This window comes from Triticum aestivum, chromosome 5A, assembly GCF_018294505.1.
Source record: "Triticum aestivum cultivar Chinese Spring chromosome 5A, IWGSC CS RefSeq v2.1, whole genome shotgun sequence".
Lineage (NCBI taxonomy): Eukaryota > Viridiplantae > Streptophyta > Magnoliopsida > Poales > Poaceae > Triticum > Triticum aestivum.
The window spans coordinates 49272421-49300049 of NC_057806.1; the positions used below are offsets into that span (position 1 = coordinate 49272421).

A 27629-nucleotide genomic window follows, 5' to 3' on the forward strand; every position below is an offset into this window, starting at 1 on the left:
CTCGCCACCGCCGCCGGCACGCCCCCCGCGGTCGTAACCCTGCCGCTGCAACCCCCGCCTCGATCCGCCAGGTCTGACGGCGCTCTGTGTTTGGAAACTTGCAGGGCAGGGTCGGATGGGCGCGCGCGGCGGAGGTCGGCTGCGGGGCGTCGCTGTCGCCGTCGATGACGCGGTTCGGGATCGCCGCGCGCTTCAACGCCACCTCGTCGGCCGTGTCGGAGGCCGCCGCCGCGCCGGGCGCCGTCCACGCGGTGCCGCGGACCGAGCCTGTCGTGTCCGCCGAGTGGCTCCACGCCAACCTCAGGGACCCCGATGTGAAGGTATAGCACTTGCGGTTCTGCTGCGCCTGCCCTCTGAAATCTGAATGTCAGTTGTACAGTTAGTATAGTCTAGATTTAAGACAGGGTACTCATATGGCTGGGGTTCTGCTGCCGTGGCAATTTGGTCAGCGCTGCTACAAGTGATAAATCTGTTTGCTAAACTAGTGATGTTAGCTAGTACGTGAATCGATATTTTAGCTGAAAGAGGATTTTGATGGGTGTTGTTTTAGCACTAGCAGCAATCTCAAGTCTTTAAAAAACAAACGAAGTGCCTCTATATTACAGTTCATGACGAAAGTCAACGCCCCTCGGCTGCAATTTTTCGTCTGCACAATTTACACTGCGTCCACATTACGGATAAACCTATTTCCAAAAAGAAAATCTTTGTTACTGAAAAATGGTACATTTTGGAGACCTTTTCTTTCTCGACATTATTGACATAGTCTCGGGCTCTCATCACAATGAATAATAGAACATATACTACTAGGAGGAATCACATTTAACTATGCTTTTCATAGGATAGTTTTGTTGCTGTTAAATATGTCCACTGGCATACATTGTACGTAGTATCTTATTATGCTCTTACTTTTTGTCTAGGTACTTGATGCCTCTTGGTATATGCCTGCAGAACAAAGGAATCCACTTCAGGAGTACCAGGTAATAATGGTTACATGTGTTATGTTCATGGTATGAAATTGTTCTGCCATTGCACTTCGCTGATGGCTGTATATGCTTACTGTTGTTGTTTATTTATTTAAGGATCCTAATATTTACTTCATTCTTTCCTAGGTGGCTCATATCCCTGGTGCCTTATTCTTTGATGTCGATGGAATATCTGACAGAGCATCTAATGTAAGTTCTGCTCACGAATTAAAAATTAGTCGAACTTCGTTAGTCTCTACATGTTATATCACTGTCCCATTTCGAGCATCCAGTGTAAGTTCTGCTCGTGAATTGCAGATTAGTTGTATGAACTTTATTCGTTTATATTACTCTGCATTTCTTTACCTGTGACATGTGCTTTTCTCTATACTTCTTTATTGATATCTTACCATAGATACTCACAGCATTGCTGTGCATTATGCATTTCAATAGTAGGCCAGAACACAAGGTAGAGAATTAACCGAGTCTCCTCAGTTCACTTTTTAACAAGGGCATGTTGACAGCTCCAGTTCGATTAATAGATTGAACCAAAACACCTGACTCAATATATCAGTCCATGTTGATACATAACATTTGTAGAGGATGACACTGGAAGTACTATTCTCTTGCATATCAGCAGCTAAAATATTAGCCAACTCCAGAAGTACAAGTTCAGGAAAAAGGGGCACGGAAACAGCAACCGCCATGCCACAAAACAGTGAACACACAGAGATTTTTTTTAGTTGTGATCTGACGATTCCTATTTTTAACCCCTTATTAGTTGATGATTTAAAGTCACTGAGTTAGTGAAGTTTGGTTTCTTATAGCTACATGAGCGAGCTTAACATACTTGGTGTGATAGTACAAACGTTTTTGTTTCTATTCTTGTTTTCTATGTTCTTCCCTTTCCTGTCTTCAACCTTCACATGAACTGAATGTATTATTTTTTGAGTCAGCTGCCACACATGCTGCCATCTGAAAAAGCATTTTCTGCCGCTGTGTCTTCCCTTGGCATCTACAACAAAGATGGAATAGTAGTTTATGATGGAAAGGGTCTATTTAGCGCTGCCCGTGTTTGGTGGTAAGTTTATTATTTTTCCTTCCTCAGAACTAGGCTAAACAAGCTAGACTAGAATTCCATAAGAAACAAGAGACAATTCTTGTTTTCTGTTATTCTTAGATGATTATAGTTTTGTTACCAGTGCATGTGTGACATGCTTCATTTGTAAAGTTTGTTTTTACTTAACTGCATGTGCTTGATGTTTGTTACCTTGATAACAGGATGTTTCGTGCTTATGGACATGACAAAGTTTGGGTTTTGGATGGAGGTTTGCCCGAATGGCGTGCTTCTGGGTATGACGTTGAATCAAGTGCCTCTAGTGATTCTATCTTAAAAGCCAGTGCTGCTAGTGAAGCAATTGAGAAAGTTTATCAGGGGCAATCGGTAAATTATCTTACACCTCTCCTTTTGTTTTGGCAATACTGCATCTGGAATCTCAGTGTGTCTTACTAGTACAACTGATTTATCAATCTCTTAATTCCGATATCTAAGTAACTATTAGCTGTCGTAATGGGTTCTTTTCTTCATATTTAGTTATATATAAAAGAACTTACATTCATCTGTTTGATGTAGGTTGGTCCCGCCACATTTGAAGCAAAGTTGCAGCCTCATCTTCTTTGGAATCTTGATCAGGTTAGTGGTGTTCTTTTCCACTGTGTCGCCATTCACTAAATTCATACTGCATGTTGGATATAACTGATGTACATAATTTGCTCAGGTGAAAGAGAATATCGAGGCCCAGACACATCAACTTATAGATGCTCGAGGGAAGCCTAGGTAATGCTAATATTTTATTCTGGAAAACGATACTTTATTCTTTATTCTGTACATAGTCTTGTCCTTCATCTTTATTCTTTTAAGGCTTGTATATGTATTATGCTGGCTTTTAAGAGGCAGTTCTGTTTTTTCTGGTACGGGTAACCATCAAATATGTTAAAATGTTTTTTTTGGAGCTGCAACAGAAAAATCTTTGAGCCCTTATCTTTTTGCATTGGTGATGGATGAGGTCACAAGGGATATACAAGGAGATATCCCATGGTGTATGCTCTTTGCGGATAATGTGGTGCTAGTTGACGATAGTCGGACGGGGGTAAATAGGAAGTTAGAGTCATGGGACAAACCTTGGAATCGAAAGGGTTTAGGCTTAGTAGAACTAAAACCGAGTACATGATGTGCGGTTTCAGTGCTACTAGGTGTGAGGAGGAGGCTGTTAGCCTTGATGGCCAGGTGGTACCTCGGAAGGACACCTTTCGGTATTTGGGGTCAATGCTACAGGAGGATGGGGGTATTGATGAAGATGTGAACCATCGAATCAAAGCCGGATGGATGAAGTGGCACCAAGCTTCTGGCATTCTCTGTGACAAGAGAGTGCCACAAAAGCTAAAAGGCAAGTTCTACAGGACGGCAGTTCGACCCGCAATGTTGTATGGCGCTGAGTGTTGGCCGACTAAAAGGCGACATGTTCAACAGTTAGGTGTGGCGGAGATGCGTATGTTGAGATGGATGTGTGGCCACACGAGGAAGGATCGAGTCCGGAATGATGATATACGAGATAGAGTTGGGGTAGCACCAATTGAAGAGAAGCTTGTCCAACATCGTGTGAGATGGTTTGGGCATATTCAGCGCAGGCCTCCAGAAGCTCCAGTGCATAGCGGACGGCTAAAGCATGCGGAGAATGTCAAGAGAGGGCGGGGTAGACCGAATTTGACATGGGAGGAGCCCGTTAAGAGAGACCTGAAGGATTGGAGTATCACCAAAGAGCTAGATATGGACAGGGGTGCGTGGAAGCTTGCTATCCATGTAACCAGAGCCATGAGTTGGTTGCGAGATCTTATGGGTTTCACCTCTAGCCTACCCCAACTTGTTTGGGACTAAAGGCTTTGTTGTTGTTGTTGTTGTTGTTGTTGCAACAGAAAAATCTTTGATTTTGGTAGACATTCAGTTACTAAATAATTGCATACTGTTGCACTGTAATGCACCTCATAGAAATGACAAAGTGACCCTAATAAGTAGCTATATTCAGCAGAAATTATTTGGATAATCTTCATAGTCAGACTCATCATGCTATCCTTCTAGAGCGTACCAAGTGCCGGAAACTCCCACACAAGGTGGGGTCTGGGTAAGGGAATTTCTAGACAGCCTTACCTTGCATAATAATTCTGCAAGGAGGCTTGTTCGAAGTCTAGAATATTTATTTGTCAATAAGTAGGCACCATTTTTTTGCATTTTGAGTATACTTTTGTTGTTGTCTTGCCCTGTCCAACCGTAATACTTGACATGGTTTATGATATCGACTTGTGCTTCTTGTTTGTTACCTCCTGAAAAAGGTGAAATGCTTCATTGAGCTGTATGTGATGCCTATCAGTTACATACTCTGACATGCAATGTATGCCAGATTTGATGGTGCAGTTCCAGAGCCACGCAAGGGAATAAGAAGCGGGCATGTGCCTGGGAGCAAATGCGTTCCTTTTCCTCAGGTTGAAACTTGGAATAATCGATTCAGTTTTGTACTCGTATTTTGAACATGATGATACTTTGGTTAAATTTGCATTGTGCATAGATGTTGCTAAGTCTTCTTTGACTTTCTGCAGGTGCTTGACAGTTCACAGAAGCTATTGCCTGCAGATGATCTCTGTAAGCGATTCGAGCAAGAAGGTATGTACTTTATTCATGTAAATTTTCAGAACACTTCCTCCTGCTAGTGACGCCCTCCAGGCTGTGTTTGTCCGGGTTGGAAGTATTTTCCTCACCCTTTTGAAATTATCTGTGCATGTTAACTGCTAAACTAATATTTTGTCAGTCCAAATGTTAGCATAGCTTCTTCAAGTGTCCAGCCATTGATTACGAGTCGAGGGACTAGTCGAGACTAGTCGCTAGACTAGTCTATGAGTCGCATTCTGTGTGTCGACTAGAAATCTCGTGTAGACTAGTTCGCCGAGTCGAGGAGTCGAAGGACTAGTCATAGACTAGTCTAGACTAGTCGTGCACCTTGAGTCGTTCGACTCATTTTTTTTATTTTTTAGGGATTGGGAGGGGATAAGTGAGCCAGCCACCCTGCCCCTTTCCCTCCATTGCTTATGCTCTTCATGGATCTGCACTCCTCTGCTCTGGCCCTTTCCCTCCATTGCTTCTGCTCTCCCTAGATCTGCCCTACGGTCTCCCTCTGCTGCCTTCTGGCTACTGGATCCGCTCGTCCCTCAGGTTGCAGTAAGCAAGCAAGCATACTAGCAAAGTAATTTCTCCCTTCTCTTCTTCCCTTCTTTGATTCGATTTTTATCCCCTGCCCTCTTCTTTATTTCGTTTTGTTTGCTTCAGTTTCAAGATCCTTAGGTCTAAAGTGCAATGCCTATGCCGGAAATATCTCAAGTACTGTATTCAGCAGCTGCAGCTCAGACCAATGAGCAATATGATCCATCGAAGGATCCTGCAAGAAGCCAACTAGGAGCAAGGATCCAACATGGAAATATGCTTACTGGACTAATCTGCAGGACAAATTGACGCTCCAATGCACTTTCTATAGTATATATTACATATTAATACTAGGTTTTAGTAATTGATTACTGCAAGTTGTGAACTACAGTACCATGTCGACTAGTCCAGCAGTAGTCTAGACTAGTCACGATTAGTCTATGAGTCTCAACCTTCGAACGACTCGTCGACTCGTAAACGTTGTGTCCAGCATAATTGTGTTTGGCACCCAGTGGCTCATGTTTATGCCTGTTTTAGTTGTATTTAGTGCAGAAATGAACTATGGCCAATTGGCCGTAGTATTTCCAGTCTTTTTCTAATTCTTCTGGTTTGGTTTTGACTTTTGAATCAGGTATATCACTTGATCAACCCATTGTGACCTCTTGCGGCACTGGTGTGACAGCATGTGTTCTAGCTTTGGTAAGTTTCCCCGGGATTTGAGATGCAAATATTTTTTTGCTGATGCATGTTGCTAAAGCGTATTGTCCCATTTTAGGGTCTTCATCGCCTCGGCAAAACTGATGTTGCTGTATATGATGGATCATGGACTGAATGGGGCGCTCACCCTGACACTCCAGTTGCTACCGCTGTTTAGTCTCCCGTGCAGTTTATGGAGCGCCATCTTTTGTACTCCCACCTCTCAGTGTATTAAGGTCAGAAGGCAAAGGAGACTGAAGAGTTTGGGTGGGTGTAAGGTTGTGGAAGCGACGCTGTTCGGCGTTTTCATTGTAAATTATCGAAACAGAGAAAATTGGAATATATACACTATGTGAATCAATGGTCGATCACTTCTCTGCGCTGGGTAATAATAAAGACATAACAAAATTCCACTGCCATTGTTTAGACATACTTTTTTTTTTGAAACGAGATTAGACGTACTTCACTTTCTGCAGCTATGTTATGCAACTTCTACCGATCGAATTCTGTTTTACTATGAATTTATGTTACACCTGTACATACTTCTCAAAATCAGTTTGAGAATCTGATGCATCATTTCAGCAGGGGATGCTTCAGTCGAGCTTGCTGCTAGGGTGGTACCGGCCATGCTGATGCTGACGACTTGCAACTGAAGAAGTGCCAGAGCTACAAGGTGTGCTGGTGTTGCTGCTGCAGCCTGTCACGGTGAAGATGTAGAAGTGAAAGTACCGACCTGCGGCATGAAGGTCGCCACTGGCATCCTTGATGGGAGGCTGGGCAGCGGCGACTCGAACCGCAGTGCGTTGACAGCCTGCCTGATGGTCGGCCTCAGGCTCTGATCAGGGTGAGCGCACCAGAGTCCGACAACCATCACACACTCCATCTCCTTGCCGTCAAATTCTCCTTGTAGCCGCTCATCGGCAGCGTCAAGAATCCTTCCCCTGCCGTACCAGTCCCAGACCCACTGAGTCAGGTGCATCGTGTCGTCCTCGTGCTCAGCTGTAACCAGAGGGCGCCTGCCGCAGGCGATCTCAAGGAGGACGACGCCGAGGCTGTAGACGTCTGACTCGGCGTTTGTTTTGCCGGTGATCACGCATTCCGGGTCCATGTACCCCATGGTGCCAGCGAACACCGTGGTGTGTGATCCTCGGCCATGGTTGACGAGCCTGGCCAGCCCGAAGTCACCGAGCTTGGCGACGAAGGAGGCGTCCAGCATGACATTGCTTGGCTTGATGTCCCTGTGCAGGAGCACTGCTCCCACTCCTGGTGAAGGTACAGGAGGGCAGAGCCGAGTCCCAGCACAATCTCATGCCTGACCGGCCATGGGAGCACGGCAGTGTTGTTGCGGCCGTAGAGGTGTGTGTCGAGGCTGCCGTTGGGCATCAGCTCGTACACGAGGAGGAGCTCGCCGCCGCCGTGGCACCAGCCGATGAGCTGCACCAGGTTCCGGTGCCGAAGCCGGCTTATGATCCTCACCTCGGAGGCATACTCCTTCCTCCCTTGCCTGGAGCCCTTGGAAACTCTCTTGATGGCAACGTCAATGTTCATTTCCTTCAAGAATCCTCTGTACACCGAGCCGAATCCTCCTTCCCCGAGCTTCTTCTCGTCGGAGAAGCTGTCAGTAGCCATGGCCAGCTCGCCGTAGCGGAACCGCTTTGGCCCGGTCCCTTTCTCGAAGTCGTCTTCCATGGCCAGGTCGTCGCCGTCCAAGAAACTGCTCTCTTCCGCCGCCGTAGAGAGAGACAGACCAAGGAGCCAAGAATGATCAGTGACGACACGGAACCGACTGAGAGGCCGATGACAAGCGCTCTTCTGGAGCCGGACGATGATTCTGAAGGAAAAATAAAATCCATGGAAAACACTGCATCAGCATCATAGCAATTCACACTTTCACTCCTGTGTCTGCAAAGATGCGAGTAGGATGGGGACTCACCACCCGGCTGTGCAGACGGCGGCGGCGGTGACCGTGGAGATGGCGGCGGCGGCGGCGGCTGTGGAGATGGCTGCGGCGGTTCAGGTGGGAGGGTGATGTCGAAGGCGCCAAGCTGGTATTTGACGTAGCAGCTGTACGCCTTGATGGCACCGCCGGTCTGGTCTTTGAAGGTTGCCGTGAGCTGCCCGACCACGGAGGAGAGGCACCCGGAGCACGCTGACCCGTTGAGATCCCTGGTGCACTGCGCCAGTCCGTAGACCAGCTTCGCCGCGTCGCCATCGTAAGCCGTGGTCCCGTTCGCCACTCGCGACGGCGAGCTCGCCGCCTGCCCCGTGAGGCCGGTCATCAGCTTGAGCCACGCGTTGAACATCCTGGTCGGGTCGACGGTGACGCCCGCGACGCTCGTGGCCTCGAGGACGCCCACGTCGAGGTCGGCGACGGAGAAGGAGGAGGCTGGCGAGTACCGGAGCACGCACGCGTCGTATGCCGCGCTCACGTTCCGGCTTCCGGGGCACTCACTCGTGATCCGGGCTGGAGCATCGGCCAGGCATTCCTGGCACTGCATCGCGTTGCTGTCGGCGTAGCACATGACGAGGCCGAAGACCTGGTCGGGCGTCCCCGGCAGCCCGGCCGTGCCGTTGTAGAACCAGCCGTTATCGCCGGCAGCCGCGGGGAGGGCGGCGAGGAGCTCGTCGAGGCTCTTCTTGTACTGGCTGCCGTCGGTGTAGTTATCTTTAGTCGAGCAGGAAGGGTTACCATTACCAATCGCCGCTGCCGGCGTGGCGCAGAACGAGCCGATGACGGCGAGGAGTAGAAGGACACGCCGGGAAGCCATCGACGGCCGGTGATCGAACGCCGATGCCAGGACGATAAGGATGCGTTCGGTTTCCTGAACCACAGGAAATGAGGTGCAGGAAGAATCTAGAGGACGAGTAATGCTACGTCCAGAAATTTTGAGGGGTTTTATGGGTTGACTTTGACTTGGCAAATTGTGATTGGATTAAAGGGAAAGGAACCCCACCCAGCGGAAATTCAGGGGACGATGCAGAGAATTGGAGAAGGGAGACACTAAGAGCATCTCCAACAGACGAGCTATCGGACACGGAACCCTTCCGTATCGTGTTACACTTACAAATATACATATGAAAGTTTTGTTCTTTTTTTTTTTTGCGGGGTATATGAAAGTTTTGTTCATCCGCCCATCCTGTTCGAACGGGCCTGAAGATACAAAACACTTGTTATTTATGTGCCAAAAGGCAAAAGAGGTTTGGGAGAAGCTAGGATTGCACGAGGCCATTTAAAAAGCTTGTGAGATCGATCGTGTGGGAGAGGCAGTATTTGAATTTCTACTTATGCCAGAACACGAGCTATCTATAGTGGGCATACGGAATGTTCGCAAACTGATCGCTATAACAGCGTGGTGGAAAAGACGTTCACTAGTCCATCAGGGAAAGATCGAAGATGTATACCAAATTTCGATGGGAGCCTGTGCTATAATGACAAACTATGTTAATGCCCAATCCTCTAGGACAACAAATAGAATAGAAGGATGGACGAGAACCCCTCTAGGTTTTGTGAAATTAAATGTCGATGCCTCTTTCGATCAATACATGCTTAGAGGCACAGTGGGATCTGTACTTAGAGATGACAAAGGAAGATTCATTGTTGGAGCTAATTGGAGGATGAATTGGCGTGCAGATGTTTTAACAACAGAAGCCATGGCACTATGATTTGGCATATTACTTGCACAAAAAGGCGAGAAGCAACTGTCTTGTTGTTAACTCTGACAATATGGAAGTAATTGACACCATGAAGAATGAAGGACATTCAGCGGGAGCGGCGGCTGCTGTGTTTGATGATTGTTACTTTATGGCTTGTGATTTTCTGTTAATTAGATTTAAACATTGTAATAGGGAGACAAATAAAGTAGCTTATGAAATTGTTAGATTAGCTAAATTTTCTGAGACAAGGGATTTGTTTGAGAAACCTATGAATGATATTGTAAATTTTCTTATAGACTATGTAACCATTATTTTTAATAAATAAAGAGGATGTTTTACTTCAAAAAAAATAGGCACGCTACCGGTTCTAAAAAAAACCATATTGTTTTTTTGCAGCAGTGAAATAGCACGTTAGCGCGCACATGAGGGTCGTTGCTTTACCAGGCGTTGCAAAATTTAGCGCGCCGCTATAGCGCTTCACCAGGCGCTGCAAAATCCAGCGTGCAGGACCAATCGGTGGTTGATTTTTTTTTTTGAAACAACACATACAGAAAAATATGAAACAACACATAGTTCAAATTCATAGCATAATTCAAGCCCCAAACTACAAGCAAGTTCATACGATGCTAAGATAAGGCATGCTAATAAAACTAGATAAGACGATGCAAATAAAACTAGATAAAACTATTCCTCATCCTTTTCGGTGGTGTAGTCCGACGACGTAAACGCGTCGAGCCACCGAGGGTCTTCATCGCCCCAGGTCGACGTAGGTCCCAACTCGATCTGGGCTTCCGCTAGTTCCTTCCGTGCACGCTTGTCCACCCGACGCACGGCTCGCTCCGCTCTCCTCTACAGCCAGAACTCGTTCTTGGCGGCGACATCCTGCGGGAAGCGCTCATGCCACACCGCCATGGCGTGCTCGTCCACCTTGGTGATGAGGAGGCGGCGATCCTCGTCGCGGATTAGTCCTGAGGGAGGCACGAGATCCTGCGTCTGCTCGCGCGTCCGCACGTCGGTGAAGTTCATCTGTGACCGAGGTCGCCCGAGGCGCCACGCCACCGCGTCGTACGCGCGGGCGGTCTTGAACGTGCCAAGCCCGAGGCATGTATCCTCGGAGCGGATCTCCGCGTAATACATGCTAGAGGGGTGGAGGCGGACGCCATGGTAGCCCGAGCTACTTCTGGAGCGCGGCAGTATGACATGGCGCCGGGAGAGGCAGGGGGAGAAGGTGCAACGGCGGCGGGGCGCTGGAAGAGGCGGGGGAGAAGGGGCGGCGACGGCGGGGCACCGAAAGAGGCGAGGAAGAAGGCGCGACGGGAGGAAACGAGTGACGGTTGGCGGACGCCCGTGCACGGCTTTTAACTAGCATGCTAGGCGACACACGTCAAAACTGCCGTCCGCGCTGCCACTTTTTCCTGCGCGCCAAACTTTCATGCGCCTGCGGGAGCGCGCCGCACGGCCTATGCTTGTCCTCAAGCAATTCAGTTGACAAACTGAAAGAAAGAAAGAAAAAAACTTTTACAAATTCTGTTTGCTCTTGTTGTAAATATGTCAAGCTAGCATTCAAGTTTTCAACAAAGATTATAACTAACCACATTTGCAATAATTCTCAGGTCTCATGATTACTCATATCAATAATATGATCAGCTAGCAAGCCACAAGCCATAATAATAAATCTCGGATGTCAACACTTTCTCAAAACAATCATAATATGATATAACAAGATGGTATCTCGCTAGCCCTTTCTGAGACCGCAAAACATAAATGCAGAGCACCTTTAAAGATCAAGGACTGACTAGACAATGTAATTCATGGTAAAAGAGATCCAATCATAGTCATACCCAATATAAATTAACAGTGATGAATGCAAATGAAAGATGTGCTCTCCAGCTAGTGCTTTGTAATAAGAGGGTGATGACTCAACATAAAAGTAAATGGATAGGCCCTTCGCAGGGGGAAGCAGGGATTTGTAGAGGTGCCAGAGATCGGTTTTGCAATAGAGATAAATTGTATTTTGAGCGATATACTTTCATTGTCAACGTAACAAATAAGAGATGACGATATCTTCCATGCTAAACACATTATAGGCGGTTCCCAACAGAATGGTAAAGTTTATACTCCCCCTCCACCAACAGGCATCAATCCATGGCTTGCTCGAAACAACGAGTGCCTCCAACATACATCAGGTCCCAGGGGGAATTTTGTTTGCAATTAATTTTGATTTAGTTTGCATAAAGCATGGGACTAGACATCCCGGTGACCAGCCATTTTCTCGTGAGTGAGGAGCGGAATCCACTCCTCTTGAGAATAACCCGCCTAACACGAAAGATAAGGACATCCTTGGTTGATACATGAGCTATTCGAGCATACAAAACAGAATGTTTATTTGAAGGTTTAGAGTTTGGCACATACAAATTTACTTGGAACGAAAGGTAGATACCGCATATAGGAAGGTATAGTGGACTCATTTGGAATAACTTTAGGGTTTAAGGGATTGGATGCACAAGCAGTATTCCCGCTTAGTACAAGTGAAGGCTAGCAAAAGACTGGGAAGCGACCAACTAGAGAGCGACAACAGCCATGTACATGCATTAAAATTAATAAACATTGGATGCAAGCATGAGTAGGATATAATCCACCATGAACATAAATATCATGAAGGCTATGTTGATTTGTTTCAACTACATGCGTGAACATGTGCCAAGTCAAGTCACTTAAATCATTCAAAGGAGGATACCACCCTATCATACCACATCATAATCATCTCAATAGCATGTTGGCACGCAAGGTAAACCATTATAAATCATAGCTAATCAAGCATGGCACAAGCAACTATGATCTCTAATTGTCATTGCAAACATGTTTATTCATAATAAGCTGAATCAAGAACGAGGGACTCATCATATTTACAAAAACAAAAGAGGTCAAGTTCATACCAGTTTTTTTCATCTCAGTCAGTCCATCATATATCATCATAATTGCCTTTCACTTGCACGACCGAACAGTGTGAATAATAATAAGAGTGCACGTGCATTGGACTAAGCTGGAATTCCCCCAAGCTTAGGCTTTTGGCCTAAGTTGGTCTATGGCCACGGCTGGCCTGGCTGATATCCATAATAATAGTTGTTGGGGTCATACTGTGATGAGGAATAGTTGGGATCATACTGATGTGCAACGGTTATCGCCTGCTGAGCTCCAGCGTGGAGCAAGCTGCCTCCGCTCTCCTCTCATACTCTTCTGCCTCCTCTCTGGTAATAACATATCTTATTTTTGTGCGAAGATGAATACTCAAACCTCCTCACAAATGAACTTGTGAGATCATGATACTGGGGGCATTTGTTAGCCTCAAAATCCTCAAGACCGGCATTGCGCAAATATGCTTTGAATTCTTCTTTAATTCTCGCACGGTCCATAAAAGTTTCCGACGGCCATTCGCAAGGCCGTACCGGAGCGTCTCTTGGTGGATCCTCGTCAGCATCGCGCATAGCAATCCTGGGTCCTTGCTTCTTAGAGGAACCACCTTGGAACATCTTCCTAAGCATAATGTTTTTCTCTGAAAAATTCTGAAATTTTTAGTAACTTCAAACAAAAGTGAACCAACTTTAATAAAACTGATAGCAACTACTCCTACAAGTGCCTAGAGCCTATATCAAGCATTAGAACTACTTGGGACCATATAAATTTGACATGCAAGCTCAAGAACATGGTCACCTATGCAGCACAAATTTACAAAGAATAAAGCACTAGAATAAAAACTAATTGGACCAATGGAGGAGTCACATACCAAGGAATAATCTCCCCAAGCAGTTTTGCGAGAGGTGCTTTGAGAAAGGAGATCGAAAATCACAGCAAAAGTGGCTGGAACTCGTGCTTGAGTTGGTTTTTCGGGTTTGTGTGAGACAGAGGAAGAAGATGGGTGTTGTGATAAGTGAAGGAGGGCCACCGTGGGCCCACGAGGCAGGGGGCGCGCCCTAGAGGGGGGGGGGCACCCACCACCCTCGTGGCCAGGTGGCAGCTCCTCCCGCGGTAATTTTTGCACAGTAAATCCTCAAATATTCCCGAAAAAATCATATTAAATTGGCATGGCATTCTGAGGACTTTTATTTTCGGGATATTTTTATATTGCACGGATAAGTCAGGAAACAGACAGAAAAATACTATTTTTACTTTATTTCTACTAATTAACAAAAAGTATAGAGAGGGTACAGAAGTTTGTGCTTCTAGTTTCATCCATCTCATGCTCATCAAAAAGAATCCACTAACAAGGTTGATCAAGTCTTGTTAACAAACTCATTCCGATAATCATGAAACCGAGGAAATTTCGAATAACACTAAGTTACCTCAACGGGGATATGCACATCCCCTATAATAAGTATATCATATTTCTTTTTGGCAGTAGGGAGAGGAAATTCAAAACCTCCAAATGTAATCGATGGAATTTTTCCAATGGAGTTGATACTATGAACTTGAGGTTGTTTCCTCGGAAAGTGTACCGTATGCTCATTACCATTAGCATGAAAAGTGACATTGCCTTTGTTGCAATCAATAACAGCCCCTGCAGTATTAAGAAAAGGTCTTCCAAGAATAATAGACATACTATCATCCTCGGGAATATCAAGAATAACAAAGTCCGTTAAAATAGTAACGTTTGCAACCACAACAGGCACATCCTCACAGATACCGACAGGTATAGCAGTTGATTTATCAGCCATTTGCAAAGATATTTCAGTAGGTGTCAGCTTGTTCAAGTCAAGTCTACGATATAAAGAGAAAGGCATAACACTAACACCGGCTCCAAGATCACATAAAGCAGTTTTAATATAATTTCTTTTAATGGAGCAAGGTATAGTAGGTACTTCAGGATCTCCAAGTTTCTTTGGTATTCCACCCTTAAAAGTATAATTAGCAAGCATGATGGAAATTTCAGCTTCCAGTGTCTTTCTTTTATTAGTAATGATATCCTTCATATATTTAGCATAAGGATTTGTTTTGAGCACATCAGTTAATCGCATACGCAAAAAGATAGGCCTAATCATTTCAGCAAAGCGCTCAAAATCCTCATCATCCTTTTTCTTGGATGGTTTCGGAGGAAAATGCATGGGTTTCTGAACAGGTCTCCTTTACCATGTTTCTTTCTTTACCATGTTTCCTAGCAACAAAGTCTCTTTTATCATAACGTTGATTCTTTGATTGTGCGTTATCAAGATCAACAACAGGTCAATTTCTACATCATTGTCATTACTAGGTTGAGCATCATCAGAACATCATCATTAATATTTTCATTAGGTTCATGTTCATTACCAGATTGTGTTTCAGCATCAGACATAGATATATCATTTGGATTATCAGATGGTTCAACAATAGGTTCACTAGAAGTTTGCACAGTTCTATCATTTTTCTTTTTCTTCTTTTTAGAAGAATTAGGAACATCAATATTATTTCTTTGAGAATCTTGCTCGATTCTCTTAGGGTGGCCTTCACGACACAAAGGTTCCTGAGTCATTCTACCAGTTCTAGTAGCCACTCTGACAGCATAATCATTTTTCTTACTATTCATTTCATCAAGCACTTCTTTTTGAGCCTTAAGTACTTGTTCTACTTGAGTGGTAACCATAGAAGCATGTTTGCTAACAAGTTTAAGTTCACCTTTAATATTAGCCATATAATCACCCAAGCGTCTAATCATATAAGCATTTTCTTTTAATTTTCTACCAAAATAAGCATTGAAGTCGTCTTGCTTAAACATAAAGTTATCAAACTCATCCAAGCACTGACTAGCAATTTTAGTAGGAGGGACTTCAGCTTTGTCATATCTATAGAGAGAATTTACCTTTACTACCTGTGTCGGGATATCGGGATCAGGAGGTTCTTCATTAAATAAAGAATTGAGATCATATGTTTCTTCAACAGGCGGTATATTAAGACCATGTATTTCTTCAATAGGAGGTAAATTCTTAACATCTTCAGCTTTAATACCTTTTTCTTTCATAGATTTCTTTGCCTCTTGCATATCTTCGGGACTGAGGAATAGAACACCTCTCTTCTTCGGAGTTGGTTTAGGAATAGGCTTAGTAATTGGAGCAGGAGCTGGCTCAGGAGGTGCCCAATTATTTTCATTTGTCAACATATTATTCAATAGAATTTCAGCTTCATCCGGTGTTCTTTCCCTGAAAAGAGAACCAACACAACTATCCAGGTAATCTCTGGAAGCATCGGTTAGTCCATTATAAAAGAGATCGAGTATTTCAGATTTCTTAAGAGGATGATCAGGCAAAGCATTAAGTAACTTGAGAAGCCTCCCCCAAGCTTGTGGGAGACTCTCTTCTTTAATTTGCACGAAGTTGTATATTTCCCTCAAAGCAGCTTGTTTCTTATGAGGAGGGAAATATTTAGCAGAGAAGTAATAAATCATATCCTGGGGATTACGCACACAACAAGGATCAAGAGAATTAAACCATATCTTAGCATCACCCTTTAATGAGAACGGGAATATTTTGAGTATATAGAAATAACGCGATCTCTCATCATTAGTGAACAGGGCAGCTGTATCATTTAACTTAGTAGATGTGCCACAACAATTTCAGATTCATAGCCATAAAACGGATTAGATTCCACCAAAGTAATTATATCAGGATCAACAGAGAATTCATAATCCTTATCAGGAACACAAATAGGTGAAGTAGCAAAAGCAGGGTCGGGTTTCATTTTATCTCTAAGTGATTCTTTGTTCCATTTAACTAATAACCTCTTAAGCTCATATCTATCCCTGCAAGCTAAAATAGCAGCAGAAGATTCCATATCAAAAAGATAGCCCTCAGGAATATCAGGCATATTTTCATCATCGTATTCAGATTCAATAATTTCTTTTTATCTAGCCCTAGCAATTTGTTCATCAAGAAATTCACCAAGGGGCATAGTAGTATCAGGCATAGAAGCAGTTTCATCATAAGTATCATGCATAGCAGAAGTGGCATCATCAATAACATGCGACATATCAGAACGAATAGCAGAAACATGTGTAGGTGTCGCAAACTTACTCATAATAGAAGGTGAATCAAGTGCAGAGCTAGATGGCAGTTCCTTACCTCCCCTCGTAGTTGAGGGATAGATCTTGGTTTTTGGATCTCTCAAGTTCTTCATACTGATAAGCAGATATAAATCCCAAGTGACTCAAAGAATAGAGCTATGCTCCCCGGCAACGGCGCCAGAAATTAGTCTTAATAATGCTACGTCTCGAGCTAGCGTTGGTTTTCCCCGAAGAGGAGGGGGTGATGCAGCACAGTAGCGTAAGTATTTCCCTCAGTTTTTGAGAACCAAGGTATCAATCCAGTAGGAGGTCACGTGGAAGTCCCTCGTACCTGCACAAAACGGTAGCAACTCACAACCAACGCTTAGGGGTTGTCAATCCCTTCACGGTCACTTACGAGAGTGAGATCTGATAGAGATAATATTTTTGGTAATTTTGGTATAAAGATGCAAAGTGAAAAGTAAAAGCAAAACAAGTAAAATAAAGTAATGGAGATTGATATGATGAGAATAGACCCGGGGGCCATAGGTTTCACTAGTGGCTTCTCTCAAGAGCATAGATATTCTATGGTGGGTGAACAAATTACTGTTGAGCAATTGATAGAATTTAGCATAGTTATGAGGTTATCTAGGTATGATCATGTATATAGGCATCACGTTCGTGACAAGTAGACCGACTCCTGCCTGCATCTACTACTATTACTCCACTCATCGACCGCTATCCAGCATGCATCTAGAGTATTAAGTTAAAAACAGAGTAACGCCTTAAGCAAGATGACATGATGTAGAGGAATAAATTCATGCAATATGATAAATACCCCATCTTGTTATCCTCGATGGCAACAATACAATACGTGCCTTGCAACTCTTTCTGTCACTGAGTAAGGACACCGCAAGATTGAACCCAAAGCTAAGCACTTTCCCCATTGCAAGAACTACCAATCTAGTTGCCAAACCAAACGGATAATTCGAAGAGACTTGCAAAGATAACTCAATCATACATAAAAGAATTCAGAGAAGATTCAAATATTATTCATAGATAAGTTGGATCATAAACCCACAATTCATCGGTCTCAACAAACACACCGCAAAAGAAGATTACATCGAATAGATCTCCACGAGAGAGGGGGAGAACATTGTATTGAGATCCAAAAAGAGAGAAGAAGCCATCTAGCTACTAGCTATGGACCCGAAGGTCTGAAGTAAACTACTCACACTTCATCGGAAGGGCTATGGTGTTGATGTAGAAGCCCTCCATGATGGATGCCCTCTCCGGCGGAGCTCCAGAATAGGCCCCAAGATGGGATCTCGTGGATACAGGAAGTTGCGGCGGTGGAATTAGGTTTTTGGCTCCGTCTTTGGTCTAATGGGGGTACGTAGGTATATATAGGAGGAAGGAGCACGTCAGTGGAGCTCCGAGGGGCCCACGAGGCAGGGCGCGCGCCCGGGGGGGGGGGGCGCCCTCCACCCTCGTGACCTCCCCGGAAACTTCTTGGAGTAGGGTCCAAGTCTCCTGGATCACGTTCGGTGAGAAGATCACGTTCCCGAAGGTTTCATTCCGTTTGGACTCCGTTTGATATTCTGTTTCCTCGAAATACTGAAATAGGCAAAAAAACAACAATTTTGGGCTAGGCCTCTGGTTATTAGGTTAGTCCCAAAAATAATATAAAAGTGGAAAATAAAGCCCAATATAGTCCAAAACAGTAGATAAAGTAGCATGGAGCAATCAAAAATTATAGATACGTTGGAGACGTATCAGGCATCCCCAAGCTTAATTCCTGCTCGTCCTCGAGTAGGTAAATGATAAAAAGAGAACTTTTGATGCGGAGTGATACTTTGGCATAATTTCAATGTAAATCTTCTTAATCATGGTATGAATATTCAGATCTGAAAGGTTAAAGACAAAAGTTCGTATTGACATAGAAAATGATAATACTTCAAGCATACTAATCAAACAATTATGTCATCTCAAAATAACATGGCCAAAGGAAGTTCATCCCTACAAAATCATATAGTTAGGCTATGCTTCATTTTCGTCACACAAAGATGTTCCCAACTTCTATACCCCCGATGACAAGCCAAGCAATTGTTTCATACTCAAATAATCTCAAACTTTTTCAACCTTCATGCAATACATGAGCGCGAGCCATGGACATAGCACTATGGGTGGTATAGAATATGATGATGGGGATTGTGTGGAGAAGACAAAAAAAGGAGAAAGTCTCACATCAACGAGGCTAATCAATGAGCTATGGAGATGCCCATCAATTGATGTTAATGCAAGGAGTAGGGATTGCCATGCAATGGATGCACTAGAGCTAAGAATGCTCAACAAAAGAAAACTAGTGGGTGTGCATCCAACTTGCTTGCTCATGAAGACCTAGGGAATTTTGAGGAAGCCCATCGTTGGAATATACAAGCCAAGTTCTATAATGAAAAATTCCCACTAGTATGAACAAGACAACTTATGAGACTCACTATATGAAAATCATGGTGCTACTTTGAAGCACAATATATGAGACTCACTACATGAAGAACAAGGTTCTACTTTGAAGCACAAGTGTGGAAAAAGAGATAGTAGCATTGCCCTTTTTATTTTCTCTTTTTTTTGGGCCTTTCTCTTTTTTTTTTTGATTGGGCAATGCTCTAATAATGATGATCATCACACTTCTATCGATTACAACATAATGATTACAACTCGATACTAGAACAAGATATGACTCTATATGAATGCCTCAGGCGGTGTACCGGGATGGTGCAATGAATCAAGAGTGACATGTATGAAAAATAATGCATGGTGGCTTTGCCACAAATACGATGTCAACTACAAGATCATGCAATGGCAATATGACAAAAGTAAAGCATGTCATGATGATGATGATGATGATGGAAGTTGCATGGCAATATATCTCGGAATGGCTATGGAAATGCCATGATAGATAGGTATGGTGGCTGTTTTGAGGAAGATATAGGGAGGTTTATGTGTGAAAGAGCGTATCATATCACGGGGTTTGGATGCACCGGCGAAGTTTGCACCAACTCTCAATGTGAGAAAGGGCAATGCACGGTACCGAAGAGGCTAGCAAATGGCGGAAAGGTAAAAGTGCGTATAATCCATGGACTCAACATTAGTCAAAAGAACTCATATACTTATTGCAAAAATTTAGAAGTCATCAAAAATCAAGTACTACGTGCATGCTCCTAGGGGGATAGATTGGTAGGAAAAGACCATCGCTCGTCCCTGACCGCCACTCATAAGGATGCACAAGCCAGGTACACTTCATGCTTCAAATTTGTTACACAACTTTAACCATACGTGCATGCTACGGGACTTGCTAACTTCAACACAAGTATTTCTCAAATTCACAACTACTCAACTAGCACGACTATGATATTATCACCTCCATATCTCAAAACAATTATCAAGCATCAAACTTATCTTAGTATTCAACCCACTAAAAAGAAAGTTTCACATATTTTGAATACCAAGTATATTAACATTAAGCAAATTACCATGCTATTAACGACTCTCAAAATAATCTAAGTGAAGCATGAGAGATCAAGTTTCTTTAAAACAAACCACCACCGTGCTCTAAAAGATCTAAGTGAAGCACTAGAGCAAAAATTATCACGCTCAAAAAGACATAAGTGAAGCACATAGAGTAAACTATCAAGCTCAAAAGATATAAGTGAAGCACATAGAGTATTCTAACAAATTTCAATTCATACATGGCTCTCTCAAAAGGTGTGTACAGAAAGGATGATTGTAGTAGACTAACAATCAAAGACACAAATAATACAAGACGCTCCAAGCAAAACACATATCATGTGGTGAATAAAAATATAGCTCCAAGTAAATTACCGATGGAAGTGGACGAAAGAGGGGATGCCTTCCGGGGCATCCCCAAGCTTTGACTTTTTGGTGTCCTTGGATTATCTTGGGGGTGCCATGGGCATCCCCAAGCTTAGGCTCTTTCCACTCCTTGTTCCATAATCCATCAAAAGAATTCACCCAAAACTTGAAAACTTCACAACACAAAACTCAATAGAAATCTCGTGAGCTCCGTTAGAGAAAGAAAACAAAAGACTACTTTAAGGTACTGTAGTGAACTTGTTATTTATTTGTATTGGTGTTAAATCTACTGTATTCCAACTTCTCTATGGTTTATAAACTATTTTACTAGCCATAGATTCATCAAAATAAGCAAACAACACACGCAAAACAGAATCTGTCAAAAACAGAACAGTCTGTAGTAATCTGTTACTAACGCAAACTTCTGGAACCCAAAAAATTCTACCAAAATTATACGACCTGGGAAATTTGTTTATTGATCAGCATCAATTGGAATTACTATTTTATCACGTTCTGGTGATTTTTGACAATTCGGGCACTCAGCGCAAAGATTCTGGAAATTACAGCAAGATCAAATAACTATCTTCCAAGAAGATCTAATAGGTTTAACTTGGCACAAACACTAATTAAATGATAAAACCACATCTAAACAGAATCTAGATGGATTATTTATTCCTAAACAGAACCAAAAACAAAAAACACAAAATAAAATTGGGTTGCCTCCCAACAAGCGCTATCGTTTAACGCCCCTAGCTAGGCATAAAAGCAAGGATAGATCTAGGTATTGCCATCTTTGGTAGGCAATCTATAAGTGGCTCTCATGATAGATTCATATGGTAATTTTATGTTCTTTCTAGGAAAGTGTTCCATGCCCTTCTTTAAGGGAAATTGGAATTTAATATTCCCTTCCTTCATATCAATAATTGCACCAATCATTCTAAGAAAAGGTCTACCAAGAATAATAGGACATGAAGGATTGCAATCTATATCAAGAACGATAAAATCTACGGGCACATAATTCCTATTTGCAATAATAAGAACATCATTAATTCTTCCCATAGGCCTTTTAATAGTGGAATCAGCAAGATGCAAGTTTAGAGAGCAATCATCAAAGTCACGGAAATCTAGCAAATCACACAAAGCTTTGGGGATAGTAGAGACACTAGCACCCAAATCACCAAAGCATGAAACTCATAATTTTTAATTTTAATCTTAATTGTAGGTTCCCACTCATCATGGAGTTTTCTAGGGATAGAAACTTTCAACTCAAGCTTTTCTTCATAAGATTGCATTAAGGTGTCAACAATGTGTTCGGTAAAGGCCTTATTTCGACTATAAGCATGAGGAGAATTTAACACGGATTGCAACAAGGAAATACAATCAATTAAAGAGCAATTTTTATAGTTAAATTCCTTGAGATCCAAAATAGTGGGTTTAGCAATATCTAGATTTTTATTTCTTTCAATCCCTTTTTTATCAATTTCATCATCAGGATCTAAAAACTCAGAATTCTTAGAACGCCTTCTAGGTAAGGGAAGATCATAATCAGATTCATCAAGATTCACATTGCAAAACAACGATTTAATAGGGGACTAATCAATAACTTTCAGATCTTCATCTTGATTTTCATAGGAATTTGGTTTAGCGGCCATCTTATTGACTAAGGTGGCTTGCATATCCGAAATTTCAGCGGTCGTTTTTTCAAGATGAGCAATTTGGGCTCTTACACCATCAAATTCTTTGGACATATCATCGAGCTCTTTATTCATATAACTCATAAAACTCTTTTGTTCCTTAAGCTCATTTCTAAAGAAATTATTATGCTCAAATTGCAAGACCATAAACTTCCTGACATCGTTTTCGATATCTTCTAGCCTTTTAAGGTGAAGATCACCAAAATTAGGTAAGGCCATCGTGACGAACAAGCAAGCAAACTAACACATGAGCAAACAAAAGGAAAAGGGAAAGAGAGGGCGAATAAAACGGCAAGGGTGAAGTGGGGGAGAGGAAAACGAGAGGCAAATGGCAAATAATGTAATGTGAGAGATAGAGATTGTGATGGGTACTTGGTATGTTGACTTTTGCGTAGGCTTCCCCGGCAACGGCGACAGAAATGGCTCATTGACGGGAGAGTAAATCTTGACTTGACTTGGCGTAGGCCTCCCCGGCAACGGCGCCAGAAATCCTTGCTACGTCTCGAGCTAGCGTTGGTTTTCCCCGAAGAGGAGGGGGTGATGCAGCACAGTAGCGTAAGTATTTCCCTCAGTTTTTGAGAACCAAGGTATCAATCCAGTAGGAGGTGACGCGCAAGTCCCTCATACCTGCACAAAACGGTAGCAACTCGCAACCAACGCTTAGGGGTTGTCAATCCCTTCACGATCACTTACGAGAGTGAGATCTGATAGAGATAATATTTTTGGTATTTTTGGTATTTTTGGTATAAAGATGCAAAGTGAAAAGTAAAAGCAAAACAAGTAAAATAAAGTAATGGAGATTGATATGATGAGAATAGACCCAGGGGCCATAGGTTTCACTAGTGGCTTCTCTCAAGAGCATAGATATTCTACGGTGGGTGAACAAATTACTGTTGAGAAATTGATAGAATTTAGCATAGTTATGAGGTTATCTAGGTATGATCATGTATATAGGCATCACGTCCGTGACAAGTAGACCGACTCCTGCTTGCATCTACTACTATTACTCCACTCATCGACCGCTATCCAGCATGCATCTAGAGTATTAAGTTAAAAACAGAGTAACGCCTTAAGCAAGATGACATGATGTAGAGGAATAAATTCATGCAATATGATAAATACCCCATCTTGTTATCCTCGATGGCAACAATACAATACGTGCCTTGCAACTCTTTCTGTCACTGAGTAAGGACACCGCAAGATTGAACCCGAAGCTAAGCACTTCTCCCATTGCAAGAACTACCAATCTAGTTGGCCAAACCAAACGGATAATTCGAAGAGACTTGCAAAGATAACTCAATCATACATAAAAGAATTCAGAGAAGATTCAAATATTATTCATAGATAAGTTGGATCATAAACCCACAATTCATCGGTCTCAACAAACACACCGCAAAAGAAGATTACATCGAATAGATCTCCACGAGAGAGGGGGAGAACATTGTATTGAGATCCAAAAAGAGAGAAGAAGCCATCTAGCTACTAGCTATGGACCCGAAGGTCTGAAGTAAACTACTCACACTTCATCGGAAGGGCTATGGTGTTGATGTGGAAGCCCTCCGTGATGGATGCCCTCTCCGGCGGAGCTCCGGAATAGGCCCCAAGATGGGATCTCGTGGATACAGGAAGTTGCGGCGGTGGAATTAGGTTTTTGGCTCCGTCTTTGGTCTAATGGGGGTACGTAGGTATATATAGGAGGAAGGAGCACGTCAGTGGAGCTCCGAGGGGCCCACGAGGCAGGGGGGCGCGCCCAGGGGGGGCGCCCTCCACCCTCGTGACCTCCCCGGAAACTTCTTAGAGTAGGGTCCAAGTCTCCTGGATCATGTTCGGTGAGAAGATCACGTTCCCGAAGGTTTCATTCCGTTTGGACTCCGTTAGATATTCTGTTTCCTCGAAATACTGAAATAGGCAAAAAAAAACCCAGCAATTCTGGGCTGGGCCTCCGGTTAATAGGTTAGTCCCAAAAATAATATAAAAGTGGAAAATAAAGCCCAATATAGTCCAAAACAGTAGATAAAGTAGCATGGAGCAATCAAAAATTATAGATACGTTGGAGACGTATCAGGGACACATCAGTAACTTTCAGGTCTTCATCTTGATTTTCATAGGATTTAGAAGAACACGCTTTAATAAAGGCATCTTTGTAAGCACGCATCCTAGCGGTTCTTTCTTTGCACTCATCAATGAAAATTCTCATGGCTTTGAGAGACTCATTGATATCATGCTTAGGAGGAATAGATCTAAGCTTTAAAGAATCAACCTCAAGAGAAATTCTATCAACGTTCCTAGCCAAATCATCAACTTTAAGCAATTTCTCTTCAAGCAAATCATTGAAATTCTTTTGCGAATTCATAAATTCTTTAACACTACTCTCAAATTCAGAGGGCATTTTATTAAAATTTCCATAAGAGTTGTTGTAGGAATTTCCATAATTATTAGAAGGATTACTAGGATAAGGCCTAGAATTAAAATTCCCTCTATACGCGTTGTTACCAAAACTATTCCTACCAACAAAATTCACATCCATAGATTCATTATTATTCTCAAGCAAAGTAGATAAAGGCACATTATTGGGATCAGAAGAAACACTCTTAACAAATAAATTCCTAAGTTCATCCATCTTTTCACTCAAAACATTGATTTCTTCTATAGCATGCACTTTTTTATTAGTAGATCTTTCAGTATGCCATTGATAATAATTGACCATAATATTATCTAGGAGTTTAGTAGCATCTCCTAAAGTGATTTCCATAAAAGTGCCTCCCGCGACCGAATCTAAAAGATTTCTAGAAGCAAAATTCAATCCAGCATAAATTTTTTGTATAATCATCCATAAGTTCAAACCATGAGTAGGACAATTACGTAGCATTAATTTCATTCTCTCCCAAGCTTGTGCAACATGTTTATGATCAAGTTGCTTAAAATTCATAATATCATTCCTAAGAGAGATAATCTTAGCGGGAGGAAAATACTTAGAGATAAAAGCATCTTTGCACTTGTTCCAAGAATCAATACTATTTTTAGGCAAAGATGAAAACCACGCTTTAGTGTCACGACCGGTTTTCCGGGTAATAAATTTCCAGAAAAGACCGTCGTGCTCATCAGCCCCAGGATTACTGTTAGCTGATGAGGCTCCAACTTGATGCAGAAATTCCAAGCAGAATACAACATATGTAGTACAAGACCATTCTGGCCTGTGAGTACAACAAATGGTTTCTAGTGGTTGATGGCGGAAGCGGGTTGTGAAACATCAGTGTCTATGGGACTCCATTTCCCATGGGAACAGCTGACCAGGTTAACTCCTATCTTCGCGAGGCTGCTATCTCCATTACTTAGGTGCCGGGGCTGTCATCGCGTCGCTCCTCTTCGTGCAAGAAAATCTGGCCAAGACAATAGCCAGGGACAAGCCAGTGAGTACTTTGAATGTACTCGCAAACATTATGAACACATGTATAATATAACAATGATGTGCTGAAAATATTTTATGCTCATGACATCAGTCACAAAAGATAAATAAATCTCTGATGCGTGCAAGCAAGTTATTTATAAAATTGCAATAACATAGTAGTGTTAAAATTTATGAAATAAATAATAAGCAAAGCCACAGTCGGGCGTCTGAGCGACACCACATAAAGGGCTTTAAAAGAAATGCCACAGTCGGGTGTCTAAGCGACACCACATAAAGGGCTTTAAAAGAAACGCGACAGTCGGGCGTCTTAGCGACACCACATAAAGGGCTTTAAAAGAAATGCCACAGTCGGGCGTCTGAGCGACACCACATAAAGGGATTTAAAAGAAATGCCACAGTCGGGCGTCTGAGCGACACCACATAAAGGGCTTTAAAAGAAATGCCACAGTCGGGCGTCTTAGCGACACCACATAAAGGGCTTTAAAAGAAATGCCACAGTCGGGCGTCTGAGCGACACCACATAAAGGGCTTTAAAAGAAATGCCACAGTCGGGCGTCTGAGCGACACCACAAAAAGGGCTTTAAAAGAAATGCCACAGTCGGGCGTCTGAGCGACACCACACAAAGGGCTTTAAAATAAACAATCATAGTGAATATCCCGGAGGTAGAATCATCCCAGAGATACTCGATAATAACAATAATATCACGGGTTAGTCAACAATAATAATAATCATAATTATCACAAGTCACAGGTAGTAGTTCCAGTTCTGGTTAACAATTTCACCTCCGAAGACCGACACTAAGACCGACACCTGACCCATCCCAGACTGTAATCCTTAACCATGGACACAGCTATTCGAATAGGTTTATTCTCTGCAGAGGGTGTACTCTTTACCCACGAGTAACGGATTTCTTTAGTCCATCGGGACTAATTCCGTCTACGGTCTTTTTGTTGAAAACACACCTAACTTGCACACACCAGCTTAACTCACACGTGTCTGGAATCACCCACGACACCTGTCAAGCAAACTCTAAGTGGGGAGGCTACAACCTCGCGTAGCATGGGATCAAATTTATATCGCGCGCTCTAAGGGGTGGCCTCCCCTCTCGGTCCCAACCGGAAACACCCATGCCCCCGGACCAGGTGGCTTGCCTACCAGCTACAACCGGTATCTTCCACCATGGCCTCTCTGTACGGTGTGTGCTAGAAAGAGGTTGACAACTTACTGAACCGTACTCTACTTGCTGTAAAGACGAGTGGTAGTACGAAACAAGTATGGGGGTTACTGGCACAAGACTCGATCTACGGTCGACTCAGGAGGTTTAAGTATTCCCTGCATGATTAGCATGACGAATATATTTCATCCAACAGAGTCACCGCTCATATCACCTTACCATGCCATACCAGACATAACCGTCCCGACGGAGACCGGCGACAAACTCATGCCTACCCAAGGCAGAGGTTTTCCCGGGTTCCTGCCGGTATGCATGCAAGGCACATGAGGGTGATTATCATCACAAGTGTGTTCATTTCCAACAGCATGGAAATCACTAATATGCACTCATGCATATGATCATACTACATGAAATAACAAGTCCTTCGAAATGCGGTGGTGCTATAAATGTATCAACGATCACACCAAAAATATTATGCCGGGATTCAGAATGCTTGCCTTCAATGTGTGGAAAGGCAGGGTGTACTCCAAAACTTGAAACATTTCTCCTCTCTTCAAAAATCCTATTTTAGCAATATAAAAGAATTAACACACAAAATAAAAACAGCACCAAAAGTTGTTCTGAATTTTTTTCAAATAAATCTTAAAATAAACTAGGTGAAATTTGAGAGAGGTAGGAAAAAGAATCAATTCATTTGGAGTTATATTTAAAAAGTTATAGACAGTCAAAGCTGTGGTCAAAATCTGTTTTTAATAAAATCAGGAAAAGGAAAACGTTTCAAACGAGATTACGCTTTCGGTGCAGAGAAAACGTATTTGCGCCCTTTACGCCTCCACTTAACCACGTGGACCGGCGCTGGGTCTCTGATGGTGGGCCCGCCTGGCCCACTGGTCAGGTTTGACCAGTCGCCC

General features: G+C 43.0%; 1 protein-coding gene and 1 pseudogene across 1 annotated transcript; one reads left to right on the forward strand and one right to left on the reverse strand.

Annotated features, from left to right (window-relative positions):
- Positions 1 to 104: 104 nt before the first annotated feature.
- Positions 105 to 6320, forward strand: LOC123102260 (thiosulfate/3-mercaptopyruvate sulfurtransferase 1, mitochondrial; the record flags this gene model as incomplete). Its single annotated transcript, XM_044523560.1, is given in 11 exon segments — positions 105 to 320; positions 918 to 977; positions 1110 to 1172; positions 1919 to 2043; positions 2244 to 2406; positions 2596 to 2655; positions 2741 to 2799; positions 4418 to 4499; positions 4614 to 4677; positions 5843 to 5910; positions 5987 to 6320. Coding segments are annotated over 11 exon segments (1059 nt in total), but the record flags the coding sequence as incomplete, so codon positions are not given.
- Positions 6321 to 6500: 180 nt separating this feature from the next.
- LOC123101210 (L-type lectin-domain containing receptor kinase IX.1-like) lies at positions 6501 to 8752 on the reverse strand (annotated as a pseudogene).
- Between the last annotated feature and the right edge of the window lie 18877 nt (positions 8753 to 27629).